The 12385-nt window shown below is 37.1% G+C and overlaps 2 protein-coding genes across 2 annotated transcripts in view; both read right to left on the bottom strand.

Annotated features, from left to right (window-relative positions):
- The window catches only part of LOC146452499 (matrilysin-like), an 8686-nt gene extending 8483 nt beyond the window's left edge, over positions 1-203 (bottom strand). Inside the window, exon 1 of the mRNA XM_085097789.1 lies at positions 1-203. This exon is cut by the window's left edge and continues 274 nt beyond it. The gene's annotated coding sequence lies outside the window, so the exon portion shown is untranslated.
- A 1580-nt stretch (positions 204-1783) lies between these two features.
- LOC146452500 (uncharacterized) lies at positions 1784-11547 on the bottom strand. The gene is made up of 9 exons (XM_085097760.1): positions 11464-11547; positions 10479-10864; positions 9595-9914; positions 9544-9553; positions 8614-8696; positions 6732-6814; positions 4260-4657; positions 2355-2670; positions 1784-1795 (listed from the first exon to the last, which is right to left on the bottom strand). Exons 1-9 carry the CDS (start codon positions 11545-11547, stop codon positions 1784-1786), a joined length of 1692 nt encoding a protein of 563 aa, XP_084953886.1.
- Between the last annotated feature and the right edge of the window lie 838 nt (positions 11548-12385).

Genomic DNA, 12385 nt, shown 5'->3' on the forward strand with positions numbered 1-12385 from the left:
CAAATTTTGTAGAACTATCGATATCCTATATTGTATTGATTTTGAGAGGGAAAAACAAAAATCTGGAATTGAATCTAATAGAGCTTTGAAAAGGTTCACGAATATGTTTGAATTAAATCACCTTTCTATATGAAAAGCCAAAGAGGAGCAATTTTATCTTAACATCTAATAAAAAGATCAGGAATAGCTGTATACTGATACTTTGTGCTGCTAATATTACGATATTGATGATCAGAATCATGCCCAGATGTTGGTCACAGCAATGCTTCTTTCCCACGCCACGGCAAATTCTTCTTCCTAATGAACATTGATTTTCTTTCCTTTTTCCTAAGACAAACAAGGCAGAATTTCGATAAACGGCAAAAACGGGAAGAAGGGGAAAAAATGTCTCCAGATTGAACTAGAAATTATAATCAAACTCAAGTGTTTAACTTTAATTGTATTGTTGTTTGTGGTCTTAGGACCCCAGTTCAGTGCTGTACCGAAGACGTTTTCGCCCCTATCATGCATCCTTGTTGCAAGCTCTGTCGTGCCTTGAAGTTACGCCTCGCTTGATTATTACTAGCGACTGGCAAATAACTGCGTATTTCTTGGTGCGGCACGTGGAAAATAAGGGGTCTGTTTAAAATGATATGCCTAATTATTTTGTTGAATAAATCAAAATATTTCTTACTTGCGGTTTAAATAAACTCAGTCGCCAAAACAAACCAAACTGTTGCCATGCAATAGTCATTTTTGCTCTACCTTCTCTCTGCTGTCTTTGTTTGAATTCCTGCTGGTCGAAAAAACTGGTAACACTGATATGGGGCAAAAGTAAAAGTCCTTGAGCCGATAAACGAACTGGTTAGCGGTAAAAAAAAAAAAAAAACATAGCGGACAGTGAATTCGTTTCAATTTGATAGACTTAGTTACAGGAAAGCCTTAAGGAAAATCCTACAGCGTCTTTATTACGATCAAATTACTACGAAATCCTCTCCTTTGTGGAGAAATTTCAAATCGATAGATATTTCATTTCTTGGCGTGTGTATGCTCAATATAATTTATTTAGAATTTTATTTATTTAGTAATGGCCTTGTTTGTCGAATGTCACAACTTTTACCTTTCAGTTTTGGAACAGAAACTGGATTGCGGCCAGGTTTTCAGTGGCGATGGATGTAGCTTTTCACTGATATGTAGAAGAGACCGTAAGTACGAGCCACTTTTTCAATTTGCTACTCTTAACTTGGGTTCATCGAACTAACAACTGCAAATCTTACAATTCACGATCTCGCCACTTGGATTCGTGGCGACAGCACGAAAAGAGAGCTAAATTTTTCCGATCTTTTTCATATTTTCAGGGAATTCTATTGGGTGGATGGAAAATGAATATAAGTATCTTTGAGAGAGTCGCTCTTTTTGTCTTATTTCCTCATCTTTAGCATGACTCACTGATTATAATTGGACTGATTCTATCAGTAACAGATCTAGGTCTCGGTAAGGTGGGTCCCTATTGCTTTTTGATAGAGTCTTTACCTGAACATGACTTTGGCCGCAGAAACGAAATGATGTAATAGTGGGAACGGAATGTTGCTAAAATAGCTATTACTTTCTTTAACTTGTAAGAGCAAAGGTTCGACAAAAATACAAAACTCCAATGTTTCCGCTTTTGCTTCTCTTTTCTTTTTTATTTTGGTCTTCTTTCACAATATTATAATGTTGTACGTTGTTTTCTTTTTGTTGCTTAATTGTTGAGTGTCACTAGGACAACATATCAGTGGAGCTGCTGAGTGGAATGAGATCGACATCAGCAATCATTCTGCAAGAAAAAACAGAATCCAGGACAATTTTTCATGTGAAAAAAAAAAAAACTTATTAAGGCAAAAAATCAAATGTGAAACCGCTGAAGACATATAAAGATAATTACATATTGGCGACTTCGTTGAATGCTTTAATGCTACTCGAAAAGAAATATCATGAGGGGAACAAACGCACATTAATTACTAAAAAAAAACAAAACAATAGCCTTTCGTCAAACGGTGAAAGGGCTGGGATTCGTAAGCTGACCTCTCCGGTGGAAAGTTGTTTTACAATTAATGACCTAGCCATGTTTGGGTTAATCTCAAAGATCGAAAAATCTCTTGCTTAGGATATTTCAAAAGCGACCTCTGGACGGTCCACCTTCAAATAAAAGTTGCCCATATCAAGATATCCAACGTCTTTGTTTTCATACGAAAAGGGATACTGACCTGCGAGTGTGCTAGCTTTTATTCTTGTCCTAAGATATTCTGAAGGTATATCAACTAATAACTCTTTTATAGGCTGCGTACTGAATGCGAAGGATTTAGAGAACCGTACTATTTTTTTAACCAACTTACAGAATAATGCTCGTATTGCACGGACGTCATCCCGAGAGAGCTTTGGGACGCCTTTCCGAAATTCAGGCACATGACGGAATCCTTGTTGTTGGAGTGATTCAAACCCAATGCGTGGCCAATCTCATGGACAGCATTATAAAGCAGGCTTTGGGATGCACTCCAGAATCCTCCCTTTTCAGTCCATTTTTCGCTGTCATCAAAATGAATTCGTCCATCACGTGGTGGGAAGGCGTGGGCCAAAATACCACCTTTTCGATCGAACACAGTAGCGCATAGAGGCTCAAATGGTGTTCCGGAATGCCTTTCCTTGCCGAAGCTATTATAAAGGTAACATAGAAAATACGTTAATGTGTACAATTTTACCACAAATGATCTAAGAAAGTTTTCCGGATTCCCTTTAGACTAATTAGCCCATCCAGACATAATAGACTAGCCGAGGGAAAGAATCCTTCTATGAATAGCGGACACAGAAAATAACAAAATGTAGGAAAAACTGTTTACATGACGATTACTATAATTATACATGAGATCACTTTTGAAAAATACATACATGATCGAGCTAAGAAAGCGATATAAGTTTTGAAAACAACCCACCATATATAAAATGATCAATCAATTAAAAATGACTAAGGCAGGAATTGCAACGTCCATTTTTCAAAGTCACGTAAACCAATCTCTGCTTTCAATGTCGTAAGCGATGAGCACGTTCTTTCTTCAGCCTGCAGATAGCTGCAAAATGTCTTCCCGTAGGTCACTGTAGCAAAGAGGGGTAAGGGAAAGTCAGATTGTGCCAGGTTATATCCTGAGAACTTCGATGTTAATAAGTCGGTAACAGGCTTAGGGCTGAAGCCATTTTTTCACTTTATACATCAAAACAAATATTTTGTAATCGCTCATTTAACAAAGTAGGTAATTTCTTCCTCTTTAATAAATCGTCATAACTTGACTGCACTAATTGCAAATTAAGGCTGGTCGTTAAGTAGGCTGGTAATACACGGGAATCAACATCAAGTATTGCTCAGTTTCTCGCGTTCTATATACAACATAAAGTGCCTACTAAATTTGAGTGCCGCGCGACGCCCACATCCTTCAACCTTGGAACACAGCCTTCAACGGTCCACCTTGGAAAAATACCTTGATAGATACCAATGACATTTCTTTTTTCAAGTCCTTAATAAATCGACTGCCGTTCGTTACATTTATATTTTGTATATTTACTGGTCTCTTTTTTTATGACAAATCTGTTCATAAACGTTCAAACGGGTGATATTTACTTTGAAAATGCCAGCTTCAGTGATATTTTCAAAGAAGATTTAGTGTTTAAAAGCCACAACAGGAGAGTACTTCTGTCTCCGAACTATCGGTATGATAACAGTTTTCATGGACCATTTGAAATGTTTTAACAGGACCTTGTGTTTAATTGTTCTGAATAAAAACTGTAACTGTCTGTCCTCAGTTTAAAACATCTTTCCGCTCTTGTTTACGACTAGTACTCTTCCTCCGATTAACTGGTTTCTTCAGCTTGTAATTCTACCAAAACGTCTTTAAAACAGTCATCAAAGTTTCCACTGATTTGTAGGCTCCTTGCAGTTATATTGAACCAGACTTTTGTATTTTCCCAGCCTTTTATTATTCTTTGCGACAAGTGCCCTCAGATCGATCGGGACTTACGACTGATTAAAAAATGATAAATCGCCAAAATAAGAAAACTTATGCCCTAGTTTTTCTTGAAAATTAATACTCGCGAAATTCGGGTCCCGAATTTTCGCGAAATTAAGTACGCGCGAAAATTAGTAAGAATAAGGCGGATATGGTATTAAAAAAAAAAAACGAAACAAAAAGACAGCAGCAGCAAGAAAAACAATAAACAACAACAAAAATAGCTAAAACGAATTGTTAAGATACCTAATTTTTAAGTCAGCATTCGTTGGTTTCGACAGCTGGTAATTTGCTTTGGTGAACTTCAGCTTGGGTTCTGCGTCTCTCCAGATCTTAAACGCTTTGGCAATTATTCTGTGCTGCTCAGCTTCCGGCAAATCCTCCTCCTTGTACAAAAAGTATGTGAAAGAGGACCCCCACCACTTTTTCCTGGAGTGTCCCGAGGGCGATCGCTCCAACATTCTCCCGTTACCGTCGACATCCTGGACTCCGCAACGGGGTTTTCTCATTTCTTCCAAGGTCTCGTCGTTGAGCTCTCCAGTCTCAGGTAAGCCGTAGAATTTCTGGAAACTTCTTATTGCTGTTGCCGAGTCATGATTACCAGACCGGGTTTTTGAAATGTAACCAAATCTGGCGAGGTAATTCTAAAGAGGCAAATATGGCAACAAATCTTAATATACAACATTGGATAATGACTAAAGATTTAATAAATGTGTTTAGTAACTAAATCAATCAGATCAGAATCATCATCAATACACCACCAAGTTCACTTCCATCTAAGAAAATTTGAATTTGGAAGCCAGAGATGTTTAAAAAATTTATAGGCAAAGAGCTGTTGTTGGATTCAAACCAAGCTCCCCACATGTCAAAATCGGCTTCATCTTCCTCTTAAGCAGAAAAGGCGGCATGGAAGACCAATAGCGACGCAAAAATTACCGAATAAAGCATATTGATCAGTTTGATTCTCGGCCTAGGACTGATGCCTTGAAATTATATACTTTATCTCTTGTTGGAGATTTTTTCACCTGGTTCCTCTTTGAGAAGGCTGGTTAAACACCGTTCGGCTGTCCAATTACAAGCAAATTGTGGGTCAAACTCTAAAATCTATAATTGAAGCTATTGAGACACATTTTCATGTTACTTTGTTTGTGCTGAACACGGTAACCATAAAGAAAAACTTGACTTGATAAAAGTGTAGCCATTTAAACGGTAGCTATCGAACAATAATTTCCTTAAGTTTCAATTTGTTTTACAATATTTGAATATGAACAAAGTCAATTTGGTCATTTAAATTGTTTCAATAACAAATTCCAGCAGATGGAATTCAAATTTAATAACTTTCACCGCCAAGTTTACCTCCGATTAGATTAATTTTCAAGAAGCAAACATATCTTTAGCAGCTAACATTAGAGATAATTTGTTTTCCTTTGGAAACTTTTGATAAGCTCCTGGAACCCTCTCATGGGGCCTCGTTTTCCGTTCGCTTTCTTACCCTTTTGGGCTCTCTTTCCCCCATTAAAGTTGTTGAGTGTAGATACCGACACCAATAATACATCGCCACACGTATGTCTAAGTTGCTTTTTATAATAGTTATGTAATGTTTAAACACGAGCAGCAGTGTTTTATCGGGATTTAAAACCACGAGGCGCAGCCGAGTGATTTTAAATTGGGTGAATGAATGGATAAAACAATATCCCTTCCTGGTATTATAAATTATTTTCAAAAAGGGAAATGGGTTGCTCTCTACATCAACCATTGTATAAGAGTGTACTAGAGACTATTTGTTTTATTGTTTTGTGCGAGTAAAGTCTGGACCACGAAGACACCAATCGTATACTAATTCTTTAATTTCAATTTAGTACTAATTCAGCTGTCAAGAAAAGAATTGAAATTCTTTAAGCAGAGTTGTGTCATAGTTTACTTATTAGTTTCTCTTTTGGCATTTATTCAGCTTCTTTGAGGGGAAAGGTAAGAAAAAGATAAATAAAATGCATTAGCTATTTATTTTCCATGAAATTGCCTTGTTATGGTTTTTGAAAGCTACTAACTGCAAAAGAAGTAGGACACAGACGTGAATCTGCTCGTTCCATTCTAATTCCGAGCATGTGTTCGCAAAGTTCGTAAACAGAGGCCGAGTACCTGAATACATTTTGTAAAATTATTATTTAAATGGCCGGCAGGAGGAAATTTAAAATCCTTGAGAGCTATTTAATTTGTTTCTCTTTAATTTTCGCCAGCTTTCTCGAAAATATTTTAACATTTATGTCTTGTTGTGAACCAACCTCAGAAGTGTTTTTCAACATAGTTTAATGTTCAGTTGAGTACGCTATCTCTTCTGTCTTAAGAAGCGGAAGATCAGCTGAAGCTGAAGATTTTTGGCCCTTTTTGGCTTTAAAAAAAAAATAGAAAGACTTTCCTTATCATTAGTCGTGGTTACACACACCTTGGGTTTGGGGCCTTCCGGAGGGTAAATGGCTTGGGTTCGGTTTAGCTCAGGTTTCATGTTACCCTTGGGGATGCGGTTACACAGTAACAGAACTCCCCTCAGGGAAAAATATGATTAGATATGATTTCACACTGACCATGACGACCATGCATGCAGTTTGGTGGGAAACGTACAGATCGATATGCATGACACAAGTCGAGATCTTGTAAGCTTGATTTCAGTGATTCTCCTGCTAATTATTCGACAGTCCTCCATAAATATAGCAATCCAACAGTTTTTTTGCGAGAAGACAGCGAAGAAGGCGCAAAGAAATACCCGGCCGTTGTAGTAGGAATCTTCGTTTTGACTATCGTTCCTATAAACAAATAAACAAAAAGATTGCAACTTGATCAACTTAGTAACTGATAGTCTGAAGAGGGAACTCGTGAAAATAAAGAAAGAAATACTCACAGTGATGTACGAAACCCTGCCATATCACCTTGTGTTACCAGTACAGTAAGCGCGAAATTAGCCAAGCGTATCAGAGGTCAACTCAGAGCATAGCAGGCGATTTCCTGTGTTAGCTACGTTCTGTATGACGATTGGCCAAGCCACCTCAGGGAGCAGATAAACCGTACTTTTCAGTTCAGGAACTGTCATGGGAAGTTCTTTTGTTCTCTTTGATGTATCCATGGAAATAACCCAAAGGCAGTTTCGGTCTGGGAAAAGCGGTTACACACAAAAAAATCCTTACCCGTGGGAAAATGCTAGTTACCAATGGGTGAAAGGGCTAAGTGTAACCACAACTATTGTTTTGTTGTTATGATAAAATATATTACCTTGAGCTTACTAGTTTGACCGTTCGCGAGGTATGGGGAAGGCCTTATATTCCCGTCAAGGCACAATTTCATTTTTCACAAAAACATGATTTTTTTGCGAGATAACATGTCTTTCTTTTCTTTCTTTCTTTCTTTCTTTCTTTCTTTCTTTCTTTCTTTCTTTCTTTCTTTCTTTCTTTCTTTCTTTCTTTCTTTCTTTCTTTCTTTCTTTCTTTCTTTCTTTCTTTCTTTCTTTCTTTCTTTCTTTCTTTCTTTCTTTCTTTCTTTCTTTCTTTCTTTCTTTCTTTCTTTCTTTCTTTCTTTCTTTCTTTCTTTCTTTCTTTCTTTCTTTCTTTCTTTCTTTCTTTCTTTCTTTCTTTCTTTCTTTCTTTCTTTCTTTCTTTCTTTCTTTCTTTCTTTCTTTCTTTCTTTCTTTCTTTCTTTCTTTCTTTCTTTCTTTCTTTCTTTCTTTCTTTCTTTCTTTCTTTCTTTCTTTCTTTCTTTCTTTCTTTCTTTCTTTCTTTCTTTCTTTCTTTCTTTCTTTCTTTCTTTCTTTCTTTCTTTCTTTCTTTCTTTCTTTCTTTCTTTCTTTCTTTCTTTCTTTCTTTCTTTCTTTCTTTCTTTCTTTCTTTCTTTCTTTCTTTCTTTCTTTCTTTCTTTCTTTCTTTCTTTCTTTCTTTCTTTCTTTCTTTCTTTCTTTCTTTCTTTCTTTCTTTCTTTCTTTCTTTCTTTCTTTCTTTCTTTCTTTCTTTCTTTCTTTCTTTCTTTCTTTCTTTCTTTCTTTCTTTCTTTCTTTCTTTCTTTCTTTCCTTTTTTACGTTTTTTTGATAATACGGCCGGGTGCGTTCTTGACTGCTAGAACATGGTTCTGAGATAATGGCAATAATGATGATGATGGTGATGGCGATAATGATATCAATAACGAATAAATAAAAAGATGTTTAGCCGTCGTAAACAAAGGAAGCGCGAAATAATACTCGAATATTCTACGCATATATCCTACGGTAGACCAAACTCTTTAACGTGTTAGCAGTCTGTCTCAAGTTATTTATAGCCTTATTTCCAATTACATATATTCGGCTATCAATATGAATTTTAGTTTATCTTAAACGTAACACGAAAAGCCTTCTGATTTCTTTTGAGGCCTCTTCACCACTCAAGTACCTCCCTTTCTCTTATTTTTGTATATATTATATTTGCTCTTCGTAATTAAAAAAGTTTTCCGTCATGGTGAATTATTAATAAACAAATGAATAAAATAAATTTCCTTTATGTACACTCGAATTGTCTGTTGAATGATTATCAATACAAACAACCAACAATAGTTAGAATTGCGGACTGTTTTATTGTGACATACGGTAAATGTAGATGACAATGTTAAACAAATTCCCATTCATAATCAAATCATTTGAGTTGTAGGCAGGACCATTGTGAATCAGCCTGAAAGACAAACACAAAAACATTATATTGGAACTGTTCCTCTCTGAGGGTTCGAGTTATCAGGATTCCACTAAAATAACTATTATAATTTTGTACTTTATCGAACGTTTTTATTATTTGCTTACACGGACTAATATTAGCAAAGAAAAATCAACCCTGGGATGTGCAAGCTGGCTCATTCAGAACCGTGGCACACGGAGGAAAGAGATGGGGGTCGATGAAAACCATGCTCTAAATTTTTGGTGTGTTGTAATATTTGTTTAGGCGTTTAATTGCAGTAGAGAACTTGTGATATCATAGGTCATAGTGCTTGCTGCGGCTGTATAATGATCACCAGTGTAATTGCATCCCGGGTTTCAGTTTGATTTAAGAATTTGTGCGCCGATAATTTCAAGCTATAAATGTTCAAGTTAAAATTAGACAAGTTGCTGATTAATTTTATGCTAGCACTGTGTATGTTCCCAAGGGCAATAAATGATATTATGTAATTTGCTTCTTCGTATCTGGTCAACGCGCTACCGGGGAACATAAACTTTCATACCGGACTTCTTTGTAAGGTATAGATAAGTGATTGCAGGCCAGGTTACAGGCTTCCACCCTTTCTTCTTCAGCTGCTGAATAGAAAGCTTCCCCGCAGCACCCGCCCCCCTCCCCCCATCCCCGTAGCTGTTATATGGGCTGGGCTAAAATACAAAATAGAATACAGTATAAGTAAGGTTGGTTTGCTGGAAATAGATAAGGGGAGGAGGATTTCCAGAATTCAGGTAATTCAGGCCAAAATATAGGAGATTAATAGTCTCAGGGTGATTATTTTGCTTTTTTTTTACTTGACAATGTACCGAGTTACCAGACTTGATCTGTAAAGTGAGCGAGAATCATAAAAATGCATATAACATACCGTACAAAGACCTTATTCCAGCAATGTCGTCTTGATTCAGCTGAGGTTTGCCTTTGCGTGCAAGCGGCCACATTAGCGAGCTCTTGACATCGGAGTGCCCTAACCCTAAAGCGTGACCTATCTCGTGGGCGGCGTTATAATACAAACTTTCAGATTTCTTCCAAAACCGTGAACTTCCCGTCTCCGTGAACTTCTCATCTTCGTCAAAATGGATTCGGCCATCAGGAGGTGTTATACCATGAGCCAGCACCATTCCTTCGCCGTCAAAGTCAGAGAAACAGGTGACTTCTCCAGGTCCACGATGTTTTCCTCGGCCAAAGCTGTAGACGATATGGTTGTGAATTGTTTTGTTTTTCTAAACAGTGCTCAACAATTCTAGTAGCACTTATCTCAAAAAAGTGAAATGAAAATATTATTATTATATCATTCAGTTAGTGACAAAGATATACTAATCCTCCGATCACTAGTTCGGATGCCCTACCATTGAGCTACTCGCCGGGAAGAGTGGGGTACTCCCTCACATAAGCCGATATGTTAAACGCCCACGGGCAAAGGGTTTGAGCCCTTTTGGTCTGAAATTTGTTATAGATGTTACCCATTTAACCAGAACTTCAGGTTCCTGACAATATCGACGACCATATGGTGTCGCCAAATATAAAATGTCGGCACCCGGAAATTGTGCTCAGAAAAATAGGCGATACACCTATATCCAAATATTGCTTTATGTACTTTAAATGTTCTTCTCTTTGTCTCAAAAGAAATGACAATTTTTTTTCGGTGATGATATTTAACGCGATATTTTGTAGGTCTCACAATAACTTAATGTGAACCTAGTTAATTTAGATTGAGAGATAAAATCATATATAAAATGAACAATACAGTACCTTATTTTGAAGTTGGCATCCCTAAGATTGGTTGTCCTTGTGAATCGCAGCTTTGGTGCCGCGTCACTCCACACTTTAAACGCTTTGGCAAAGATTTTTGCTTGATCATTACGTGACAGGTCCTCGCCGTAACTCAGGTAATACTTCAACGAGTTTTTGCTCCATTTTCCGTAACGTGCGTCATACCGCTTGACGCGCACGCTGTCACTGCTCTTCTCAGTATCTGGGAATCCACAGCGTGGTTTGTTCATCACCTCTATGGTGTTTTCATCCAGGGTTCCTGTCACTGGTAGACCAAAGAATTTCTGAAAATATTTTATCCCGGTCGTCGCGTCATTGTTGGCTGATCTGCTAAGGGAGATGTAGCCGAACTTGGTGAGGTAATTCTGAGGAAGCAAATAATTAATAATTAGGAGTTTATATCAGACGAAAGTAGAATTACCCATGTTTCTAGGATGACGCCTACAGTTTCGTTTCCCCCGGGTGTTTGAACTTTCAGAAGATCCTCCTAGAAGGTCTTAAGTAGGGAGAGGCAACCCAAGCTCACATCAGATCTCTTATTTCCTATTTAAGTTTAATGGATATTGCTGTTAAATGTCTTAAATGTCTGTGTTATCCAGAGTATTTGAACAGATTGCAATAGAATAAAAATGCTCAAAAATTGGAACAACAAAGATGTACTTTGTTGCTTTATGTTCGTGCGTTTGTTTGGGTTCAAGCGCAGTTTTACAAATTTGAAGTTTGATTCAAGAGGTGTAGAGGACTACAAACTTCAGGAAATTTTGTTAAACTCCTTCGACAAACTAACGCATAGCAAAAGATTTCAACACTATGTATGAGTATTTTTTGTCATTTTAAACCATTTTGAAAGCCCTAAATGTCCCAGAACCCCAGTGGAGCCATTTAGTTAGCACCACATTCAACCGCACATAGAGAGGATGGTAAGCCTATGGTTGCACATCATATCAATCAGAATTAATCTCACCAAAGCAAAACCAGCTTCCTCCTCTTCCTCACAAACCACGTCATTGAAAACCGGCAACAAAATGAAAATCAAAAGACAAAACATCTTGAGCAGCATACCTCTCAACAGAGAAGTGGCAAAATATAATGTTTATTATGTTGATGGAAGTTTATTTTCTGCAAAATTTATCTAGTTGTCGAATTGAAAAAGGAGCCTGTTTAAACATTATTCGGCGAACAACGGACACAGCTCAATCAAATATTAAAAAAATAAACAAACAAACACGCGGCGGTTCTGTATTAAGTTCAGCAGCTGTCGTTCGATTTTAATAATTCTTATATAATCGGATTTAATTGCAGTGTTCTCAGCAGCAAATGTCATATTAAGCAGACGTCTTACGCCCTTTCTATATTAATCATACTCAACCTGTGTTTACACACAGTCCTTGCCGGAATTATATATGTCGGGTTAAAATGTTTGTTTTTGCTTTCCCTTGCGATTGAAATCAACTTCAGTTTCTTTTTAATCAATACTACTCGCTCACCACTCCCTGTCTCCCCCTGCCGTTGTAAACATTTTGGTTTTTTTTTTGCCGTTTTAAACTTGATCTTATACCACCCGCCTGTAATCCACTTGAAAGTTTGGCCTAGGCAGGCCGCTGTTCGTTGTTTAGTCTTCATCATAACATAATATCAACTTTGATTTTTCTTCTCAATATTTAGGCCAAACATTGTTGACCACAACTGTGTCTTTCAATAATACGTTAAACCCGAGATTAAAAATTACATGAGTATAAAGCGACATAATAGCTCAAACAGTTAACCTTTTTGCCAATAAATTTTGAGGAAATGCCAGGCAGATTAGCCGTTTTGGATAGGAACAAGAGAGGAATTGTTCCAGTCTAAAGCAAAATTATTACCTCAAATTATTGGATGTCAAGGTA

Source organism: Pavona decussata, unplaced genomic scaffold (genome assembly GCF_977016875.1).
Source record: "Pavona decussata unplaced genomic scaffold, jaPavDecu1.1 SCAFFOLD_367, whole genome shotgun sequence".
Taxonomy (NCBI): domain Eukaryota; kingdom Metazoa; phylum Cnidaria; class Anthozoa; order Scleractinia; family Agariciidae; genus Pavona; species Pavona decussata.

Excerpts from the sequence above, each read along its gene's own strand:
- LOC146452500 (XM_085097760.1), bottom strand. The coding sequence starts at position 11,547 with ATGTTTTGTCTTTTGATTTTCATTTTGTTGCCGGTTTTCAATGACGTG. Across the intron at positions 10,865-11,463 it reads AGGAAGCTGGTTTTGCTTTG|AATTACCTCACCAAGTTCGG; the intron begins GTGAGATTAATT and ends TTGCTTCCTCAG. Across the intron at positions 6,815-8,613 it reads CATTGTCATCTACATTTACC|GAACGATAGTCAAAACGAAG; the intron begins GTATGTCACAAT and ends ATTTGTTTATAG.